Source organism: Vanacampus margaritifer, chromosome 17 (genome assembly GCF_051991255.1).
Source record: "Vanacampus margaritifer isolate UIUO_Vmar chromosome 17, RoL_Vmar_1.0, whole genome shotgun sequence".
NCBI classification, from domain to species: Eukaryota; Metazoa; Chordata; class Actinopteri; order Syngnathiformes; family Syngnathidae; genus Vanacampus; species Vanacampus margaritifer.
This window is the reverse complement of record NC_135448.1, coordinates 18,362,940-18,385,842: the sequence shown is the minus strand read 5'-3', so window position 1 is coordinate 18,385,842 and position 22,903 is coordinate 18,362,940. Positions and strand designations below refer to the sequence as shown.

The window sequence follows — 22,903 nt, the reverse complement described above, 5'->3', positions numbered from 1 at the left end:
CCAGTCGTGCTGCACACGCAAGTTCACAAATTCAAAGTGTTTGTTTCACTTCCTCCCTTTCAATGGACTCTCGTCACAAATCCATCACTTCCTGAACTCAATACCGCGACTTCATTTCCTGTCGTTCATGATCGGACAACCTGATTAATCCAGGTGTGACTGGCCACTGAGGTCAGGCACACCTGGATAAATCAGATTGTCCAATCACAAAAGACCTGAAATGACGAAGCCGTACCTATTTCAGGAAGTCGTGGACTTGTCCGAAGGCCCCATTGCCTGTTGAAGAGAAAAAATAAACCACTCAACTCAACTGTTGTGACCAAATAAACGTGCGCATGTTGTCATAAACCACCTCTTGCGTCGGTTGCTTCCACGCCCAAGATGGCCGCCGGCCCCTCAAAGGCAGCCGCAGGTCTTGACCACCATGTTGCGATGCTTCTTGAGGATCACGTTGTTGTTGTCGTCGTAGAAGAGCACCGAGATGGGACTGAGCTTGGTGGGCGCGCAGCACGCCTTGGGCACCTCGTCGGGCTTCAGCAGGTGCACCTGCCGCACAAAAAAAAAAACTTTTTGCATTCATTGTGGAATGCCATCCAAAAGTGGAATATGCATATTTGTGTGTGTGTGTCATGAATGAATAAAAGAAAAGAAAAGTGTTGCTTCTTACTACTTGCTGGATGAGGGCGTGGTTGGTGGCGTTCATGCAGGCACCCAGCGGGTAGAAACACTCGCCATGGCAGTAGTACGCCGAGTAGCCTGTGGGGGCCAGAACCCAGTCCTGGACAACAAACGGGACACAGAAAGAAAAAGATGAGACTTGTCATCACAAACATGCCATTAAAAGTAACCACCAACCTTCCATCCCAGGTCGCTGAAGCTGACGTAGAGCTCGTGTTTTTTACACGGCTGGCCGCCGCTGTTGACGGGACTTCGATCTGAGCGGGACGAGATGGTTTGAAAATCAACGTCGGCGATTCGGCAAGATTTGTTCAAAGTTCGCTGAAAAAGCAAACTCAACTGTGGATGCTGGGCACGGGGAGGTCGTATTTGGGCTTCTTCCTGCGGGGGTGCGTCTTGACCGCGCGGGGGGGCCGGCAGGGGATCTGGCTCTCGCGGAAGAAGGTCACCATGAAGGGCTGCTTGGAGCGAGGACCCCTGCGGCCCACCAGCCCGATCCAGGCGGCCGACAGCGAGCGGTCTGGAAGCGCAGCGACAGTCACGGCGGACATCGGGCATAAAGATTTACCGTAGCGGGAAAAGCGGTAGCGGACCCTCCTCGGTCTCCACGTAGAGGCGGATGCCGAGGTTGCTGCGGGGGTGGAGAAGCCAGTGGTTGGATGCCGAGGTGACGTCGAAGGCCAACCAGCCTTCTTGACCCGCAGGGACCGACTGCATGTCCAACAGCACCAGTTCGGGCTCCCTGAAAGCAACATATCAACAATCACAATAACAAATACAGGTCAATGAAGTCACAAAAAAAATGTGCACAGAATTATGCTATACCAAAAAAAGTTTATCGCGTACCTATTTTAACTTTTGTATGACCATGTATATATAGTAAGGCGTTTTTGTTTCCCTTTTTTTTTTTTTTTTTTTTTTAAAACGACCATGTATAGTAAGGTGTTTTTTTCATAAAAAACACGACCATGTATAGTAAGGCGTTTTTGTTACACTTTTTTAAAAAAAAAATTTTTAAACAACCATGTATAGTAAGGCGTTTTTTTTCATTAAAAACACGACCATGTATAGTAAGGCGTTTTTGTTTCCCTTTTTTTTTTTTTTTTTTTTTAAAACGACCATGTATAGTAAGGCGTTTTTTTCATAAAAAACACGACCATGTATAGTAAGGCGTTTTTGTTACACTTTTTTAAAAAAAATTTTTTTAAACAACCATGTATAGTAAGGCGTTTTTTTTCATTAAAAACACGACCATGTATAGTAAGGCGTTTTTTTTCATAAAAAACACGACCATGTATAGTAAGGCGTTTTTGTTTCCTTTTTTTTTTAAATTTTTTTTTTTAAACGACCATGTATAGTAAGGCGTTTTTTTCATAAAAAACACGACCATGTATAGTAAGGCGTTTTTGTTTCCCATTTTTTTTTTTTTTTTTTTTAAACGACCATGTATAGTAAGGCGTTTTTTTCATAAAAAACACGACCATGTATAGTAAGGCGTTTTTGTTACACTTTTTTAATTATTTTTTTTTTAAACAACCATGTATAGTAAGGCGTTTTTTTCATAAAAAACACGACCATGTATAGTAAGGCGTTTTTGTTACACTTTTTTAAAAAAATTTTTTTTAAACAACCATGTATAGTAAGGCGTTTTTTTTCATTAAAAACACGACCATGTATAGTAAGGCGTTTTTTTTCATAAAAAACACGACCATGTATAGTAAGGCGTTTTTGTTTCCTTTTTTTTTTTAATTTTTTTTTTTAAACGACCATGTATAGTAAGGCGTTTTTTTCATAAAAAACACGACCATGTATAGTAAGGCGTTTTTGTTTCCCATTTTTTTTTTTTTTTTTTTTTAAACGACCATGTATAGTAAGGCGTTTTTTTCATAAAAAACACGACCATGTATAGTAAGGCGTTTTTTTTCATAAAAAACACGACCATGTATAGTAAGGCGTTTTTTTTCATAAAAAAAACGACCATGTATAGTAAGGCGTTTTTGTTTCCTTTTTTTTTTTTAATTTTTTTTTTTAAACGACCATGTATAGTAAGGAGTTTTTTTCATAAAAAACACGACCATGTATAGTAAGGCGTTTTTTTCATAAAAAACACGACCATGTATAGTAAGGCGTTTTTTTCATAAAAAACACGACCATGTATAGTAAGGCGTTTTTTTCATAAAAAACACGACCATGTATAGTAAGGCGTTTTTTTCATAAAAAACACGACCATGTATAGTAAGGCGTTTTTTTCATAAAAAACACGACCATGTATAGTAAGGCGTTTTTGTTTCCCTTTTTTTTTTTTTTTTTTTTTTTAAACGACCATGTATATAGTAAGGCGTTTTTTTCATAAAAAACACGACCATGTATGGTAAGGCGTTTTTTTCATAAAAAACACGACCATGTATAGTAAGGCGTTTTTTTCATAAAAAAAACAACCATGTATAGTAAGGCGTTTTTTTCATAAAAAACACGACCATGTATAGTAAGGCGTTTTTTTCATAAAAAACACGTCCATGTATAGTAAGGCGTTTTTTTCATAAAAAACACGACCATGTATAGTAAGGCGTTTTTTTCATAAAAAACACGACCATGTATATAGTAAGGCGTTTTTTTCATAAAAAACACGACCATGTATAGTAAGGCGTTTTTTTCATAAAAAACACGACCATGTATATAGTAAGGCGTTTTTTTCATAAAAAACACGACCATGTATAGTAAGGCGTTTTTTTCATAAAAAACACGACCATGTATAGTAAGGCGTTTTTTTTCATAAAAAACACGACCATGTATAGTAAGGCGTTTTTTTCATAAAAAAAACGACCATGTATAGTAAGGCGTTTTTGTTTCCTTTTTTTTTTAAATTTTTTTTTTTAAACGACCATGTATAGTAAGGCGTTTTTTTCATAAAAAACACGACCATGTATAGTAAGGCGTTTTTTTCATAAAAAACACGACCATGTATAGTAAGGCGTTTTTTTCATAAAAAACACGACCATGTATAGTAAGGCGTTTTTTTCATAAAAAACACGACCATGTATAGTAAGGCGTTTTTGTTTCCCTCTTTTTTTTTTTTTTTTTTAAACGACCATGTATAGTAAGGCGTTTTTTTCATAAAAAACACGACCATGTATAGTAAGGCGTTTTTTTCATAAAAAACACGACCATGTATAGTAAGGCGTTTTTTTCATAAAAAACACGACCATGTATAGTAAGGCGTTTTTGTTTCCCATTTATTATTATTTTTTTTTATTATAAACGACCATGTATAGTAAGGCGTTTTTTTCATAAAAAACACGACCATGTATAGTAAGGCGTTTTTTTCATAAAAAACACGACCATGTATAGTAAGGCGTTCTTTTCATAAAAAACACGACCATGTATAGTAAGGCGTTCTTTTCATAAAAAACACGACCATGTATAGTAAGGCGTTTGTTTCCTTTTTTTTTTTTTTTTTTTAAACGACCATGTATAGTAAGGCGTTTTTTTCATAAAAAACACGACCATGTATAGTAAGGCGTTTTTTTCATAAAAAACACGACCATGTATAGTAAGGCGTTTTTTTTCATTAAAAACACGACCATGTATAGTAAGGCGTTTTTTTCATAAAAAAAACGACCATGTATAGTAAGGCGTTTTTTTCATAAAAAACACGACCATGTATAGTAAGGCGTTTTTTTCATAAAAAACACGACCATGTATAGTAAGGCGTTTTTTTCATAAAAAACACGTCCATGTATAGTAAGGCGTTTTTTTCATAAAAAACACGACCATGTATAGTAAGGCGTTTTTTTCATAAAAAACACGACCATGTATAGTAAGGCGTTTTTTTCATAAAAAACACGACCATGTATATAGTAAGGCGTTTTTTTCATAAAAAACACGACCATGTATAGTAAGGCGTTTTTTTCATAAAAAACACGACCATGTATAGTAAGGCGTTTTTGTTTCCCTTTTTTTTTTTTTTTTTTTTTAAACGACCATGTATAGTAAGGCGTTTTTTTCATAAAAAACACGACCATGTATAGTAAGGCGTTTTTTTTCATTAAAAACACGACCATGTATAGTAAGGCGTTTTTTTCATAAAAAAAACGACCATGTATAGTAAGGCGTTTTTTTCATAAAAAACACGACCATGTATAGTAAGGCGTTTTTTTCATAAAAAACACGACCATGTATAGTAAGGCGTTTTTTTCATAAAAAACACGTCCATGTATAGTAAGGCGTTTTTTTCATAAAAAACACGACCATGTATAGTAAGGCGTTTTTTTCATAAAAAACACGACCATGTATATAGTAAGGCGTTTTTTTCATAAAAAACACGACCATGTATAGTAAGGCGTTTTTTTCATAAAAAACACGACCATGTATATAGTAAGGCGTTTTTTTCATAAAAAACACGACCATGTATAGTAAGGCGTTTTTTTCATAAAAAACACGACCATGTATAGTAAGGCGTTTTTGTTTCCCTTTTTTTTTTTTTTTTTTTTAAACGACCATGTATAGTAAGGCGTTTTTTTCATAAAAAACACGACCATGTATAGTAAGGCGTTTTTTTTCATAAAAAACACGACCATGTATAGTAAGGCGTTTTTTTCATAAAAAACACGACCATGTATAGTAAGGCGTTTGTTTCCTTTTTTTTTTTTTTTTTAAACGACCATGTATAGTAAGGCGTTTTTTTCATAAAAAACACGACCATGTATAGTAAGGCGTTTTTTTCATAAAAAACACGACCATGTATAGTAAGGCGTTTTTTTTCATTAAAAACACGACCATGTATAGTAAGGCGTTTTTTTCATAAAAAAAACGACCATGTATAGTAAGGCGTTTTTTTCATAAAAAACACGACCATGTATAGTAAGGCGTTTTTTTCATAAAAAACACGACCATGTATAGTAAGGCGTTTTTTTCATAAAAAACACGTCCATGTATAGTAAGGCGTTTTTTTCATAAAAAACACGACCATGTATAGTAAGGCGTTTTTTTCATAAAAAACACGACCATGTATAGTAAGGCGTTTTTTTCATAAAAAACACGACCATGTATATAGTAAGGCGTTTTTTTCATAAAAAACACGACCATGTATAGTAAGGCGTTTTTTTCATAAAAAACACGACCATGTATAGTAAGGCGTTTTTGTTTCCCTTTTTTTTTTTTTTTTTTTTAAACGACCATGTATAGTAAGGCGTTTTTTTCATAAAAAACACGACCATGTATAGTAAGGCGTTTTTTTTCATTAAAAACACGACCATGTATAGTAAGGCGTTTTTTTCATAAAAAAAACGACCATGTATAGTAAGGCGTTTTTTTCATAAAAAACACGACCATGTATAGTAAGGCGTTTTTTTCATAAAAAACACGACCATGTATAGTAAGGCGTTTTTTTCATAAAAAACACGTCCATGTATAGTAAGGCGTTTTTTTCATAAAAAACACGACCATGTATAGTAAGGCGTTTTTTTCATAAAAAACACGACCATGTATATAGTAAGGCGTTTTTTTCATAAAAAACACGACCATGTATAGTAAGGCGTTTTTTTCATAAAAAACACGACCATGTATATAGTAAGGCGTTTTTTTCATAAAAAACACGACCATGTATAGTAAGGCGTTTTTTTCATAAAAAACACGACCATGTATAGTAAGGCGTTTTTGTTTCCCTTTTTTTTTTTTTTTTTTTTAAACGACCATGTATAGTAAGGCGTTTTTGTTTCCCTTTTTTTTTTTTTTTTTTTTAAACGACCATGTATAGTAAGGCGTTTTTTTCATAAAAAACACGACCATGTATAGTAAGGCGTTTTTTTTCATAAAAAACACGACCATGTATAGTAAGGCGTTTTTTTCATAAAAAAAACGACCATGTATAGTAAGGCGTTTTTGTTTCCTTTTTTTTTTTTAATTTTTTTTTTTAAACGACCATGTATAATAAGGCGTTTTTTTCATAAAAAACACGACCATGTATAGTAAGGCGTTTTTTTTCATAAAAAAAACGACCATGTATAGTAAGGCGTTTTTTTCATAAAAAAAACGACCATGTATAGTAAGGCGTTTTTTTCATAAAAAACACGACCATGTATAGTAAGGCGTTTTTTTCATAAAAAACACGTCCATGTATAGTAAGGCGTTTTTTTCATAAAAAACACGACCATGTATAGTAAGGCGTTTTTTTCATAAAAAACACGACCATGTATATAGTAAGGCGTTTTTTTCATAAAAAACACGACCATGTATAGTAAGGCGTTTTTTTCATAAAAAACACGACCATGTATAGTAAGGCGTTTTTGTTTCCCTTTTTTTTTTTTTTTTTTTTTAAACGACCATGTATAGTAAGGCGTTTTTTTCATAAAAAACACGACCATGTATAGTAAGGCGTTTTTTTTCATTAAAAACACGACCATGTATAGTAAGGCGTTTTTTTCATAAAAAAAACGACCATGTATAGTAAGGCGTTTTTTTCATAAAAAACACGTCCATGTATAGTAAGGCGTTTTTTTCATAAAAAACACGACCATGTATAGTAAGGCGTTTTTTTCATAAAAAACACGACCATGTATATAGTAAGGCGTTTTTTTCATAAAAAACACGACCATGTATAGTAAGGCGTTTTTTTCATAAAAAACACGACCATGTATATAGTAAGGCGTTTTTTTCATAAAAAACACGACCATGTATAGTAAGGCGTTTTTTTCATAAAAAACACGACCATGTATAGTAAGGCGTTTTTGTTTCCCTTTTTTTTTTTTTTTTTTTTAAACGACCATGTATAGTAAGGCGTTTTTTTCATAAAAAACACGACCATGTATAGTAAGGCGTTTTTTTCATAAAAAACACGACCATGTATAGTAAGGCGTTTTTTTCATAAAAAACACGACCATGTATATAGTAAGGCGTTTTTTTCATAAAAAACACGACCATGTATAGTAAGGCGTTTTTTTTCATTAAAAACACGACCATGTATAGTAAGGCGTTTTTTTCATAAAAAACACGACCATGTATATAGTAAGGCGTTTTTTTCATAAAAAACACGACCATGTATATAGTAAGGCGTTTTTTTCATAAAAAAACCGACCATGTATAGTAAGGCGTTTTTGTTTCCTTTTTTTTTTTTAATTTTTTTTTTTAAACGACCATGTATAGTAAGGCGTTTTTTTCATAAAAAACACGACCATGTATAGTAAGGCGTTTTTGTTTCCTTTTTTTTTTTTAATTTTTTTTTTTAAACGACCATGTATAGTAAGGCGTTTTTTTCATAAAAAACACGACCATGTATAGTAAGGCGTTTTTTTCATAAAAAACACGACCATGTATAGTAAGGCGTTTTTTTCATAAAAAACACGACCATGTATAGTAAGGCGTTTTTTTCATAAAAAACACGACCATGTATAGTAAGGCGTTTTTTTCATAAAAAACACGACCATGTATAGTAAGGCGTTTTTTTCATAAAAAACACGACCATGTATAGTAAGGCGTTTTTTTCATAAAAAACACGACCATGTATAGTAAGGCGTTTTTGTTTCCCTTTTTTTTTTTTTTTTTTTTTTTAAACGACCATGTATATAGTAAGGCGTTTTTTTCATAAAAAACACGACCATGTATGGTAAGGCGTTTTTTTCATAAAAAACACGACCATGTATAGTAAGGCGTTTTTTTTCATAAAAAACACGACCATGTATAGTAAGGCGTTTTTTTCATAAAAAAAACGACCATGTATAGTAAGGCGTTTTTGTTTCCTTTTTTTTATTTTATTTTTTTTTTTAAACGACCATGTATAAGGCGTTTTTTTCATAAAAAACACGACCATGTATAGTAAGGCGTTTTTTTCATAAAAAACACGACCATGTATAGTAAGGCGTTTTTTTCATAAAAAACACGACCATGTATAGTAAGGCGTTTTTTTCATAAAAAACACGACCATGTATAGTAAGGCGTTTTTGTTTCCCTTTTTTTTTTTTAAACGACCATGTATAGTAAGGCGTTTTTTTCATAAAAAACACGACCATGTATAGTAAGGCGTTTTTTTTCATAAAAAACACGACCATGTATAGTAAGGCGTTTTTTTCATAAAAAAAACGACCATGTATAGTAAGGCGTTTTTGTTTCCTTTTTTTTTTTTAATTTTTTTTTTTAAACGACCATGTATAGTAAGGCGTTTTTTTCATAAAAAACACGACCATGTATAGTAAGGCGTTTTTTTCATAAAAAACACGACCATGTATAGTAAGGCGTTTTTTTCATAAAAAACACGACCATGTATAGTAAGGCGTTTTTGTTTCCCTTTTTTTTTTTTTTTTTTTTTAAACGACCATGTATAGTAAGGCGTTTTTTTCATAAAAAACACGACCATGTATAGTAAGGCGTTTTTTTTCATTAAAAACACGACCATGTATAGTAAGGCGTTTTTTTCATAAAAAAAACGACCATGTATAGTAAGGCGTTTTTTTCATAAAAAACACGACCATGTATAGTAAGGCGTTTTTTTCATAAAAAACACGACCATGTATAGTAAGGCGTTTTTTTCATAAAAAACACGTCCATGTATAGTAAGGCGTTTTTTTCATAAAAAACACGACCATGTATAGTAAGGCGTTTTTTTCATAAAAAACACGACCATGTATATAGTAAGGCGTTTTTTTCATAAAAAACACGACCATGTATAGTAAGGCGTTTTTTTCATAAAAAACACGACCATGTATATAGTAAGGCGTTTTTTTCATAAAAAACACGACCATGTATAGTAAGGCGTTTTTTTCATAAAAAACACGACCATGTATAGTAAGGCGTTTTTGTTTCCCTTTTTTTTTTTTTTTTTTTTAAACGACCATGTATAGTAAGGCGTTTTTTTCATAAAAAACACGACCATGTATAGTAAGGCGTTTTTTTTCATAAAAAACACGACCATGTATAGTAAGGCGTTTTTTTCATAAAAAACACGACCATGTATAGTAAGGCGTTTGTTTCCTTTTTTTTTTTTTTTTTAAACGACCATGTATAGTAAGGCGTTTTTTTCATAAAAAACACGACCATGTATAGTAAGGCGTTTTTTTCATAAAAAACACGACCATGTATAGTAAGGCGTTTTTTTTCATTAAAAACACGACCATGTATAGTAAGGCGTTTTTTTCATAAAAAAAACGACCATGTATAGTAAGGCGTTTTTTTCATAAAAAACACGACCATGTATAGTAAGGCGTTTTTTTCATAAAAAACACGACCATGTATAGTAAGGCGTTTTTTTCATAAAAAACACGTCCATGTATAGTAAGGCGTTTTTTTCATAAAAAACACGACCATGTATAGTAAGGCGTTTTTTTCATAAAAAACACGACCATGTATAGTAAGGCGTTTTTTTCATAAAAAACACGACCATGTATATAGTAAGGCGTTTTTTTCATAAAAAACACGACCATGTATAGTAAGGCGTTTTTTTCATAAAAAACACGACCATGTATAGTAAGGCGTTTTTGTTTCCCTTTTTTTTTTTTTTTTTTTTTAAACGACCATGTATAGTAAGGCGTTTTTTTCATAAAAAACACGACCATGTATAGTAAGGCGTTTTTTTTCATTAAAAACACGACCATGTATAGTAAGGCGTTTTTTTCATAAAAAAAACGACCATGTATAGTAAGGCGTTTTTTTCATAAAAAACACGACCATGTATAGTAAGGCGTTTTTTTCATAAAAAACACGACCATGTATAGTAAGGCGTTTTTTTCATAAAAAACACGTCCATGTATAGTAAGGCGTTTTTTTCATAAAAAACACGACCATGTATAGTAAGGCGTTTTTTTCATAAAAAACACGACCATGTATATAGTAAGGCGTTTTTTTCATAAAAAACACGACCATGTATAGTAAGGCGTTTTTTTCATAAAAAACACGACCATGTATATAGTAAGGCGTTTTTTTCATAAAAAACACGACCATGTATAGTAAGGCGTTTTTTTCATAAAAAACACGACCATGTATAGTAAGGCGTTTTTGTTTCCCTTTTTTTTTTTTTTTTTTTTAAACGACCATGTATAGTAAGGCGTTTTTGTTTCCCTTTTTTTTTTTTTTTTTTTTAAACGACCATGTATAGTAAGGCGTTTTTTTCATAAAAAACACGACCATGTATAGTAAGGCGTTTTTTTTCATAAAAAACACGACCATGTATAGTAAGGCGTTTTTTTCATAAAAAAAACGACCATGTATAGTAAGGCGTTTTTGTTTCCTTTTTTTTTTTTTATTTTTTTTTTTAAACGACCATGTATAATAAGGCGTTTTTTTCATAAAAAACACGACCATGTATAGTAAGGCGTTTTTTTTCATAAAAAAAACGACCATGTATAGTAAGGCGTTTTTTTCATAAAAAAAACGACCATGTATAGTAAGGCGTTTTTTTCATAAAAAACACGACCATGTATAGTAAGGCGTTTTTTTCATAAAAAACACGTCCATGTATAGTAAGGCGTTTTTTTCATAAAAAACACGACCATGTATAGTAAGGCGTTTTTTTCATAAAAAACACGACCATGTATATAGTAAGGCGTTTTTTTCATAAAAAACACGACCATGTATAGTAAGGCGTTTTTTTCATAAAAAACACGACCATGTATAGTAAGGCGTTTTTGTTTCCCTTTTTTTTTTTTTTTTTTTTTAAACGACCATGTATAGTAAGGCGTTTTTTTCATAAAAAACACGACCATGTATAGTAAGGCGTTTTTTTTCATTAAAAACACGACCATGTATAGTAAGGCGTTTTTTTCATAAAAAAAACGACCATGTATAGTAAGGCGTTTTTTTCATAAAAAACACGTCCATGTATAGTAAGGCGTTTTTTTCATAAAAAACACGACCATGTATAGTAAGGCGTTTTTTTCATAAAAAACACGACCATGTATATAGTAAGGCGTTTTTTTCATAAAAAACACGACCATGTATAGTAAGGCGTTTTTTTCATAAAAAACACGACCATGTATATAGTAAGGCGTTTTTTTCATAAAAAACACGACCATGTATAGTAAGGCGTTTTTTTCATAAAAAACACGACCATGTATAGTAAGGCGTTTTTGTTTCCCTTTTTTTTTTTTTTTTTTTAAACGACCATGTATAGTAAGGCGTTTTTTTCATAAAAAACACGACCATGTATAGTAAGGCGTTTTTTTCATAAAAAACACGACCATGTATAGTAAGGCGTTTTTTTCATAAAAAACACGACCATGTATATAGTAAGGCGTTTTTTTCATAAAAAACACGACCATGTATAGTAAGGCGTTTTTTTTCATTAAAAACACGACCATGTATAGTAAGGCGTTTTTTTCATAAAAAACACGACCATGTATATAGTAAGGCGTTTTTTTCATAAAAAACACGACCATGTATAGTAAGGCGTTTTTTTCATAAAAAAAACGACCATGTATAGTAAGGCGTTTTTGTTTCCTTTTTTTTTTTAATTTTTTTTTTTAAACGACCATGTATAGTAAGGCGTTTTTTTCATAAAAAACACGACCATGTATAGTAAGGCGTTTTTGTTTCCTTTTTTTTTTTTAATTTTTTTTTTTAAACGACCATGTATAGTAAGGCGTTTTTTTCATAAAAAACACGACCATGTATAGTAAGGCGTTTTTTTCATAAAAAACACGACCATGTATAGTAAGGCGTTTTTTTCATAAAAAACACGACCATGTATAGTAAGGCGTTTTTTTCATAAAAAACACGACCATGTATAGTAAGGCGTTTTTTTCATAAAAAACACGACCATGTATAGTAAGGCGTTTTTTTCATAAAAAACACGACCATGTATAGTAAGGCGTTTTTTTCATAAAAAACACGACCATGTATAGTAAGGCGTTTTTGTTTCCCTTTTTTTTTTTTTTTTTTTTTTTAAACGACCATGTATATAGTAAGGCGTTTTTTTCATAAAAAACACGACCATGTATGGTAAGGCGTTTTTTTCATAAAAAACACGACCATGTATAGTAAGGCGTTTTTTTTCATAAAAAACACGACCATGTATAGTAAGGCGTTTTTTTCATAAAAAAAACGACCATGTATAGTAAGGCGTTTTTGTTTCCTTTTTTTTATTTTATTTTTTTTTTTAAACGACCATGTATAAGGCGTTTTTTTCATAAAAAACACGACCATGTATAGTAAGGCGTTTTTTTCATAAAAAACACGACCATGTATAGTAAGGCGTTTTTTTCATAAAAAACACGACCATGTATAGTAAGGCGTTTTTTTCATAAAAAACACGACCATGTATAGTAAGGCGTTTTTGTTTCCCTTTTTTTTTTTTAAACGACCATGTATAGTAAGGCGTTTTTTTCATAAAAAACACGACCATGTATAGTAAGGCGTTTTTTTTCATAAAAAACACGACCATGTATAGTAAGGCGTTTTTTTCATAAAAAAAACGACCATGTATAGTAAGGCGTTTTTGTTTCCTTTTTTTTTTTTAATTTTTTTTTTTAAACGACCATGTATAGTAAGGCGTTTTTTTCATAAAAAACACGACCATGTATAGTAAGGCGTTTTTTTCATAAAAAACACGACCATGTATAGTAAGGCGTTTTTTTCATAAAAAACACGACCATGTATAGTAAGGCGTTTTTTTCATAAAAAACACGACCATGTATAGTAAGGCGTTTTTTTCATAAAAAACACGACCATGTATAGTAAGGCGTTTTTGTTTCCCTTTTTTTTTTTTTTTTTTTTTTTAAACGACCATGTATATAGTAAGGCGTTTTTTTCATAAAAAAAACGACCATGTATAGTAAGGCGTTTTTTTCATAAAAAACACGACCATGTATAGTAAGGCGTTTTTTTCATAAAAAACACGACCATGTATAGTAAGGCGTTTTTGTTTCCCTTTTTTTTTTTTAAACGACCATGTATAGTAAGGCGTTTTTTTCATAAAAAACACGACCATGTATAGTAAGGCGTTTTTTTCATAAAAAACACGACCATGTATAGTAAGGCGTTTTTTTCATAAAAAACACGACCATGTATAGTAAGGCGTTTTTTTCATAAAAAACACGACCATGTATAGTAAGGCGTTTTTTTCATAAAAAACACGACCATGTATAGTAAGGCGTTTTTTTCATAAAAAACACGACCATGTATAGTAAGGCGTTTTTTTCATAAAAAACACGTCCATGTATAGTAAGGCGTTTTTTTCATAAAAAACACGACCATGTATAGTAAGGCGTTTTTTTCATAAAAAACACGTCCATGTATAGTAAGGCGTTTTTTTCATAAAAAACACGACCATGTATAGTAAGGCGTTTTTTTCATAAAAAACACGACCATGTATAGTAAGGCGTTTTTTTCATAAAAAACACGACCATGTATAGTAAGGCGTTTTTTTCATAAAAAACACGACCATGTATAGTAAGGCGTTTTTGTTTCCTTATTTTTTTTTTTTAAACGACCATGTATAGTAAGGCGTTTTTTTCATAAAAAACACGACCATGTATAGTAAGGCGTTTTTTTCATAAAAAACACGACCATGTATAGTAAGGCGTTTTTTTCATAAAAAACACGACCATGTATAGTAAGGCGTTTTTTTCATAAAAAACACGTCCATGTATAGTAAGGCGTTTTTTTCATAAAAAACACGACCATGTATAGTAAGGCGTTTTTTTCATAAAAAACACGACCATGTATATAGTAAGGCGTTTTTTTCATAAAAAACACGACCATGTATAGTAAGGCGTTTTTTTCATAAAAAACACGACCATGTATATAGTAAGGCGTTTTTTTCATAAAAAACACGACCATGTATAGTAAGGCGTTTTTTTCATAAAAAACACGACCATGTATAGTAAGGCGTTTTTTTTCATAAAAAACACGACCATGTATAGTAAGGCGTTTTTTTCATAAAAAAAACGACCATGTATAGTAAGGCGTTTTTGTTTCCTTTTTTTTTTAAATTTTTTTTTTTAAACGACCATGTATAGTAAGGCGTTTTTTTCATAAAAAACACGACCATGTATAGTAAGGCGTTTTTTTCATAAAAAACACGACCATGTATAGTAAGGCGTTTTTTTCATAAAAAACACGACCATGTATAGTAAGGCGTTTTTTTCATAAAAAACACGACCATGTATAGTAAGGCGTTTTTTTCATAAAAAACACGACCATGTATAGTAAGGCGTTTTTTTCATAAAAAACACGACCATGTATAGTAAGGCGTTTTTTTCATAAAAAACACGACCATGTATAGTAAGGCGTTTTTTTCATAAAAAACACGACCATGTATAGTAAGGCGTTTTTTTCATAAAAAACACGACCATGTATAGTAAGGCGTTTTTTTCATAAAAAACACGACCATGTATAGTAAGGCGTTTTTTTCATAAAAAAGGCGTTTTTGTTTCCCTCTTTTTTTTTTTTTAAACGACCATGTATAGTAAGGCGTTTTTTTCATAAAAAACACGACCATGTATAGTAAGGCGTTTTTTTCATAAAAAACACGACCATGTATAGTAAGGCGTTTTTTTCATAAAAAACACGACCATGTATAGTAAGGCGTTTTTTTCATAAAAAACACGACCATGTATAGTAAGGCGTTTTTGTTTCCCATTTATTATTATTTTTTTTTATTATAAACGACCATGTATAGTAAGGCGTTTTTTTCATAAAAAACACGACCATGTATAGTAAGGCGTTTTTTTCATAAAAAACACGACCATGTATAGTAAGGCGTTTTTTTCATAAAAAACACGACCATGTATAGTAAGGCGTTTTTTTCATAAAAAACACGACCATGTATAGTAAGGCGTTTGTTTCCTTTTTTTTTTTTTTTTAAACGACCATGTATAGTAAGGCGTTTTTTTCATAAAAAACACGACCATGTATAGTAAGGCGTTTTTGTTACACTTTTTTAATTTTATTTTTTTTAAACAACCATGTATAGTAAGGCGTTTTTTTCATTAAAAACACGACCATGTATAGTAAGGCGTTTTTTTCATAAAAAACACGACCATGTATAGTAAGGCGTTTTTTTTCATTAAAAACACGACCATGTATAGTAAGGCGTTTTTTTCATAAAAAACACGACCATGTATAGTAAGGCGTTTTTTTTCATTAAAAACACGACCATGTATAGTAAGGCGTTTTTTTCATAAAAAACACGACCATGTATAGTAAGGCGTTTTTTTCATAAAAAAAACGACCATGTATAGTAAGGCGTTTTTTTCATAAAAAACACGACCATGTATAGTAAGGCGTTTTTTTCATAAAAAACACGACCATGTATACTAAGGCGTTTTTTTCATAAAAAACACGACCATGTATAGTAAGGCGTTTTTGTTTCCCTTTTTTTTTTTTTTTTTTTTTTATAAACGACCATGTATAGTAAGGCGTTTTTTTCATAAAAAACACGACCATGTATAGTAAGGCGTTTTTTTCATAAAAAACACGACCATGTATAGTAAGGCGTTTTTTTCATAAAAAACACGACCATGTATAGTAAGGCGTTTTTTTCATAAAAAACACGACCATGTATAGTAAGGCGTTTTTTTCATAAAAAACACGACCATGTATATATAGTAAGGCGTTTTTGTTTCCCTTTTTTAAATTTTTTTTTTTTTAAACGACCATGTATAGTAAGGCGTTTTTTTCATAAAAAACACGACCATGTAGTAAGGCGTTTTTTTCATTAAAAACACGACCATGTATAGTAAGGCGTTTTTGTTTCCCTTTTTTAAATTATTTTTTTTTTAAACGACCATGTATAGTAAGGCGTTTTTTTCATAAAAAACACGACCATGTATAGTAAGGCGTTTTTTTCATAAAAAACACGACCATGTAAGGCGTTTTTTTCATAAAAAACACGACCATGTATAGTAAGGCGTTTTTTTCATAAAAAACACGACCATGTATAGTAAGGCGTTTTTTTCATAAAAAACACGACCATGTATAGTAAGGCGTTTTTGTTTCCCTTTTTTTTTTTTTTTTTTTTAAACGACCATGTATAGTAAGGCGTTTTTTTCATAAAAAACACGACCATGTATAGTAAGGCGTTTTTTTCATAAAAAACACGACCATGTATAGTAAGGCGTTTTTGTTTCCCTCTTTTTTTTTTTTTTTTTTTAAACGACCATGTATAGTAAGGCGTTTTTTTCATAAAAAACACGACCATGTATAGTAAGGCGTTTTTTTCATAAAAAACACGACCATGTATAGTAAGGCGTTTTTTTCATAAAAAACACGACCATGTATAGTAAGGCGTTTTTGTTTTCCTTTATTGAATTTTTTTTTTTTTAAACGACCATGTATAGTAAGGCGTTTTTTTCATAAAAAACACGACCATGTATAGATAGGCGTTTTTGTTTCCCATTTTTTTATTTTATTTTTTTATAAACGACCATGTATAGTAAGGCGTTTTTTTTCATTAAAAACACGACCATGTATAGTAAGGCGTTTTTTTCATAAAAAACACGACCATGTATAGTAAGGCGTTTTTTTAAAAAAAAAAAAATTAAAAAAGTGTAACAAAAACGCCTTACTATACATGGTCGTGTTTTTTATGAAAAAAACGCCTTACTATACATGGTCGTGTTTTTTATGAAAAAAACGCCTTACTATACATGGTCGTGTTTTTTATGAAAAAAACGCCTTACTATACATGGTCGTTTAAAAAAAAAAAAAAAAAAAGAGGGAAACAAAAACGCCTTACTATACATGGTCGTGTTTTTTATGAAAAAAACGCCTTACTATACATGGTCGTGTTTTTTATGAAAAAAACGCCTTACTATACATGGTCGTGTTTTTTATGAAAAAAACGCCTTACTATACATGGTCGTGTTTTTTATGAAAAAAACGCCTTACTATACATGGTCGTTTAAAAAAAAAATAATTTAAAAAAGGGAAACAAAAACGCCTTACTATACATGGTCGTGTTTTTAATGAAAAAAACGCCTTACTACATGGTCGTGTTTTTTATGAAAAAAACGCCTTACTATACATGGTCGTTTAAAAAAAAAAAAAATTTAAAAAAGGGAAACAAAAACGCCTTACTATATATACATGGTCGTGTTTTTTTATGAAAAAAACGCCTTACTATACATGGTCGTGTTTTTTATGAAAAAAACGCCTTACTATACATGGTCGTTATAAAAAAAAAAAAAAGGGAAACAAAAACGCCTTACTATACATGGTCGTGTTTTTTATGAAAAAAACGCCTTACTACACATGGTCGTGTTTTTTTATGAAAAAAAACGCCTTACTATACATGGTCGTTTAAAAAAATATATATTTTAAAAAAAGGAAACAAAAACGCCTTACTATACATGGTCGTGTTTTTTATGAAAAAAACGCCTTTTTATACATGGTCGTGTTTTTTATGAAAAAAACGCCTTACTATACATGGTTGTGTTTTTAAAGAGGAATACGGTACCTTACCTGTGTCTGTTGTCCTTCTGGATCTCATACACGGAGATGTGCAGGGTCCTGTTGGCCCGCTGGCCGAGCGTCAGCGTCTTGTAGATGCGGAACTCGGCGGCCGTCACCGTCTCTCCCTGCGGCAGAGGAGTCAAGTCGAAGCGAAACTCCTTCCAGTAAGGACGAGGCTGCAGCAGGTCCCGCTCCTGCTCCACTGCGACGTAACAGAAGCAAAAAGCACGCGAAATTCATCGTTATAATACAAACACGTCGCTTATTTAACGATTGCAGCTTTGCGTTTACTAAACTACCAGTAACGCAGCGTGTCCGGAAGTTTTTCCTACAGGCTGACCAATCGGAGACGTACACTTCCGGGAAGGGCGGATTGGGTAGGAGTGAGTGTCAAATTGAAAATCAAATTGCGTAAAAACAATACATTTCCCTACATGTATTTTTTTATTCATTATTTAGTAAACATGACGGTCTAAAGTAACTAAAAATTGCCCAACAAACGGGAGGCGTAGACCGAAGCGCTTTCCTCGGGGTGACCAATCAGAAGAGAGGGATACTTCCGGGAAGGGCGTCTCTTTAAATAGACAAGCGGCGACTCTTAAATGAGAGGTTGAAGCTGAAAAATTCCTCAAATTGAGAGGAAAGGAGGGAAACAAAATGAATCACCGTATAGTGTATTAGTTTAATATTTGTGTTTAAATAATTTGGATGGAAATTGTACACTGTGAATCAACTGGAGACATCATCTTTACGAGCCACAGATGCACCCCCCCTAAATCAAGCAACACACACACACACACGAAGAGAGCTGTCGACACACAAATACCCTGGATGGATGTTAAATAGAGATACAAAGTTTGGGGCACTCCTGATGGCTTGAGCATCCCTCCCACTCACACACAATAATTAGAGAGACTTTGTGCTGCGCACCGCAGCAGCTGCTGTGCACACACGCACGCCACAAATTGCAGGCCTGCCTTGTATCTTTTTGTATTTTTAGCTCTTGCCGCCGCAGCCACATTTTCATCTCACCCGGCCCGGCTGGCTTCTCCGCCGGTGCGTGTCATGCGGGCCCTTTAATCGAGTGCAGCTGTGTGTTCCCTGGCGTGCGCGCCGGGTCACGCTTGGATGAGGTCATCATGTGCGCAAATAGAAAGGCGGGCGTACCTGCCGGCGAGCGGCGGCAGGTGAGAAGCTTAATGGAGGGCCCGGGCCGGTGTTTGCACAACACGACCGCGCTCGCGCCTTCAAACGCTGTTTTTCTGCAGCGTTGACTGATAAATTCCAGAGCGGACTTGCTTCAGCAAAACACACTTTTGAAAAGAAAAAGGGAAAGCCTTCATTACATTGAGGTGGGGGTGGGGGGGGGGCACTTGAAGCCTTCCCACCAAGCTGTCCTGCTTGCAGGAAGGAGGCAATCCGCAGGGGCATGCTAATATTTATGTTGGGACCGATAGGCATCAGCACACGCACACACGCGCGCCGTTTCACGCAACTCTCAACCACGGATGCAGCAAAAGGCAACAAAAAAAAAAAAAGCAAAGATTTGCCAAAACAACAAAATTGCAAAGCATGCGATTATTTTGTCTTGATGAAAATATTTCCGCCCATGACTTCTCTCCTCAACATTTACAGTCACTCTCTGTGCACACGCGGTCACTAAATCTAATGAACTCAAGTCGCAAACCCTGATTTGAAACCTTAACACCCTAGTTTAACTACGAAACTCGAGGTCACACATTTTCACAGATGCATCCAGCATCCAAAACGCTGACCCTACTTTGGAACATGAACCCCAATTTTGAACCCTAACTTTAGTTTAAAACCCTACTTTGAAACCCTAACTCTACTTGAGGTCAACTTGAGCCAACCTTAAGGTCACACATTTTAACGGTTGCAAACAAACTACTTTCATAAATTGTGACCCCATTTTGAAACCCTAACCGTACTTTAAAACAACACTTTGTAACCCTAAAGTTATTTTAAAACCCTAAACTAGTTTGAAACCCAAATTCTACTTGAGGTCAACTTGAGCTAACCTTAAGGTCACACATTTTAACGACACTTAACTACTGTCATAAATTGTGACCCTATTTTGAAACCCTAACCGTACTTTAAAACAACACTTTGTAACCCTCAAGTTATTTTAAAACCGTACTAACCCCAAGAAAATAAAATATTTCACAAAATCGATTGTATCACGACATTGGTATCGGTACACTATTGCGATTCGAGTCGATTTGATCCCAGACATCAATGATGGCACGTATGATGACATCATTGTGAAAATATGACATTCCATCACTTCCTGTTTGCACTCACCCAAGTTGACGAAGCTCATGACGGTGTCGGCCTCGCTGACGACGGTGCCGAGCGGCGCCGTGTGCGTGCTGAGGGTGGGCAGCGCCGGGCGGTGGACGGCGGCCGCCCTCCGCTCGCCGCCGCCCCTCAACCGCACCACGCCGGGCCTGATGATGTCGTTGGCGGAGGCCGGCTCGTCCTCGCCGTCCACCGCCATGGCGTGGTAGAGGTCCAGCATGAAGAGCGGCGCCGACGAGGGCGGCCTGAGCGGCGGGTGAGGTCTGGGCCGACCCGGCAGGCCCAGGATGGATAAGATCTCTTTCTGCATTTCTTTCTTCTCGCGGCCGCTCAGACGCCGGAAGCTGGAGTGCAGCGCCGTCTGGGCCTGCTGGGCCAGCGGAAGGAGCAGAACCACAAGCAGGACCAGGACCAGCTGCTTGGACAGGAGCTTAAGGACGCCCCAGTGTGGCCTGCTGCTTTGGCGTGGAGACGTCGCCATCCTTGACGTTCGCCGCACGCCAGGCTGGAGTCTCCAGAACAAAGTCCGGATCCTCCAGGGAATCTCCTCCACCAGGTGGACCCTGAAGATGACGCTCACTTCCGGAGTCCGGTTCCTTCCCAAGAGTCCAACCTTCTGCAATTCCACAAATAGGGAGCCCGTGGGAGATGCTGAACTCCGGAATTTCTCTCTTCAATCCAAGCTTCCTAGTCCAGATCCTCCTAAGGTTCTTCTCCTCCCCGAGATGGACCCTGTAGATGTTCCGCTCCTTTCTTCGGGTTTCCAACACAAGATCGATCCCAAGGAAGATGTTCAGATGTTCCCTGCTCAGGTTCTCTCTCTCGAGTCCAACCTTTTCTAGTTTGGGTCCTCCTAAGGTTCTCCTCCACAAAATGGACTCTGAAGATGTTGACCTCCTTTTCTTTAGATCTTCAACTGTTCCTGGTCCAGATCCTCCCCGAGTCGTCTCCTCGTCCCCACAAGCTGGCCGACGTTCACCTTCGGTGTTTACGTCTCCAAGCTTGCGGCATTCCTGGCGCTTCGCAGGCAGCTCGGCGTGGGCGTAATCAGCATGGAGCAGATTTGGAGCGGCAAACTTTAATTTGAGAGGAGCGCAGGTGCTGAGGAGCTTGCGGCGAAACCGGAGACGGGCCCACTCATTTCGGACCAAACGGGGAGAGCTCACAGGGAAAAATGAGAGACGACCAAAGTTTTCTGGTCCCTCTTGACACGCGCGCGGTTGGGAGCGTCTGAGCTGAATTTTCAAGGAACAGGAGGGAGCGCTGGTCGGGTTCCGCCCACATCGGCCCTCCCCTAAGAGGGAAGGAGTTCGTCTACCGCCTCCTCATGACTGCTTCCTTTCATACAGACACCAGCAACCCGTCCATCTTTAACAGAATGTTTACTCACAACTTGCACTTCCAAATGTGGACCTTTTTTTTTTTTTCTTCTTTTTTTTAAACATGCATACAGAATTCCACAAAATGTGGTAGTGGACCTCCTCATACCTCCACTATATTGCAGATACTTTTTAATTTTTTTTTTAATATGGTCTCTATATCGTGAGTTTTGCCTTATTCTTCGTGGGTCTGGAATACCTTTTTTTATTTTTTTCTAGAGAGAGAGCTCAGTATTGTTCATTCGGTAATCTTACCGATTTGACATGTCATCATCATTGCTCTCTCTCTTTTTCTTATTTTTTTTGTATGTGCGTGTGTGTGCGTGCATGTACTCATGAATTCCCCTAAAAACCTATTAAAAATCCCAATACCGTTCACCTAAACCGAATACTTCAGAATCCAGCGAGAGTCGTGAGGTTGTCAGGAGACCCGAGGAAGATCAAATCGGTAAAATTACCGAATGAACAATACTGAGCTCTCCAGAAAAAAAAAAGAAAAAAAAAAAAGGAGACCCGAGGAAGGATCAAAGAAAGGGAAGCGAAATCCAGCACCGAGCAGACATCACCTACTACCCACCGGGTTACCAGCTTGTGTGTAATTAACTCATTCACTGCCATTGACAGTTATAGACGTAAAAAAAAAATTTTTTTGGAACTATTTCTATTAGTTTCAAATGTTTTTCTTCTTTTGTTAACAAGAGTATGAAAACCTAGATTTTGTTTACTGTACATTTAGAACAAATATAAAATTTGTGATTAATCGTGAGTTAACAATTGAAGTCATGCGATTAATTACGAGTAATAAATTTAATCGCCTGACGCCCCGAATTTTTAATAATCATCTCGTCAGGCGATTGAATATTTTTCATTGTGATTAATTGCATGATTTCACCTGTTAACGCACGATTAATCACAAATTTTATATCTGTTCTAAATGTACATTTTCATATTCTTGTTAACAAAAGTGGAAAAAAATGTGAAACTAATAGAAATAGTTCAAACGAATTTTTGACGTTTATAGCCGTCAATGGCAGTGAATGAGTTAATAACTATTATTTTGCATGTACAAATAATTCCTTTAAAAAAACGTATTTTGCTACTTGCTGTCAAAACTAAAAAAAATAACATGTGCTCGAGGCTTCGGTAACAAC

General features: G+C 34.7%; 1 protein-coding gene across 2 annotated transcripts; it reads right to left on the bottom strand.

Annotated features, from left to right (window-relative positions):
- Nucleotides 1-125: 125 nt before the first annotated feature.
- On the bottom strand, nt 126-22,373 carry bmp8a (bone morphogenetic protein 8a). Of its 2 annotated transcripts, XM_077549686.1 has the most exons (8): nt 20,377-22,373; nt 18,064-18,256; nt 1,272-1,420; nt 1,019-1,198; nt 856-935; nt 668-778; nt 353-546; nt 140-276 (listed from the first exon to the last, which is right to left on the bottom strand). In XM_077549686.1, exons 1-7 carry the CDS (start codon nt 20,852-20,854, stop codon nt 397-399), a joined length of 1,341 nt encoding a protein of 446 aa, XP_077405812.1. In that variant the 5' UTR covers nt 20,855-22,373; the 3' UTR covers nt 140-276; nt 353-396. The 2 variants fall into 2 exon arrangements, with proteins under 2 accessions (XP_077405811.1, XP_077405812.1); XM_077549685.1 differs by having other exon boundaries at nt 126-546; nt 20,377-22,371.
- Nucleotides 22,374-22,903: the final 530 nt, after the last annotated feature.

What these genes read in the sequence shown, in the direction of transcription:
- bmp8a (XM_077549686.1), bottom strand. Translation starts at nt 20,854, where the DNA reads ATGGCGACGTCTCCACGCCAAAGCAGCAGGCCACACTGGGGCGTCCTT. An exon ending in CATGAGCTTCGTCAACTTGG is followed by an intron (nt 18,257 to 20,376) that starts GTGAGTGCAAAC and finishes GTTACGTCGCAG; the next exon opens with TGGAGCAGGAGCGGGACCTG. An exon ending in CCCCGTGCCCAGCATCCACA is followed by an intron (nt 936 to 1,018) that starts GTTGAGTTTGCT and finishes CGTCCCGCTCAG; the next exon opens with ATCGAAGTCCCGTCAACAGC.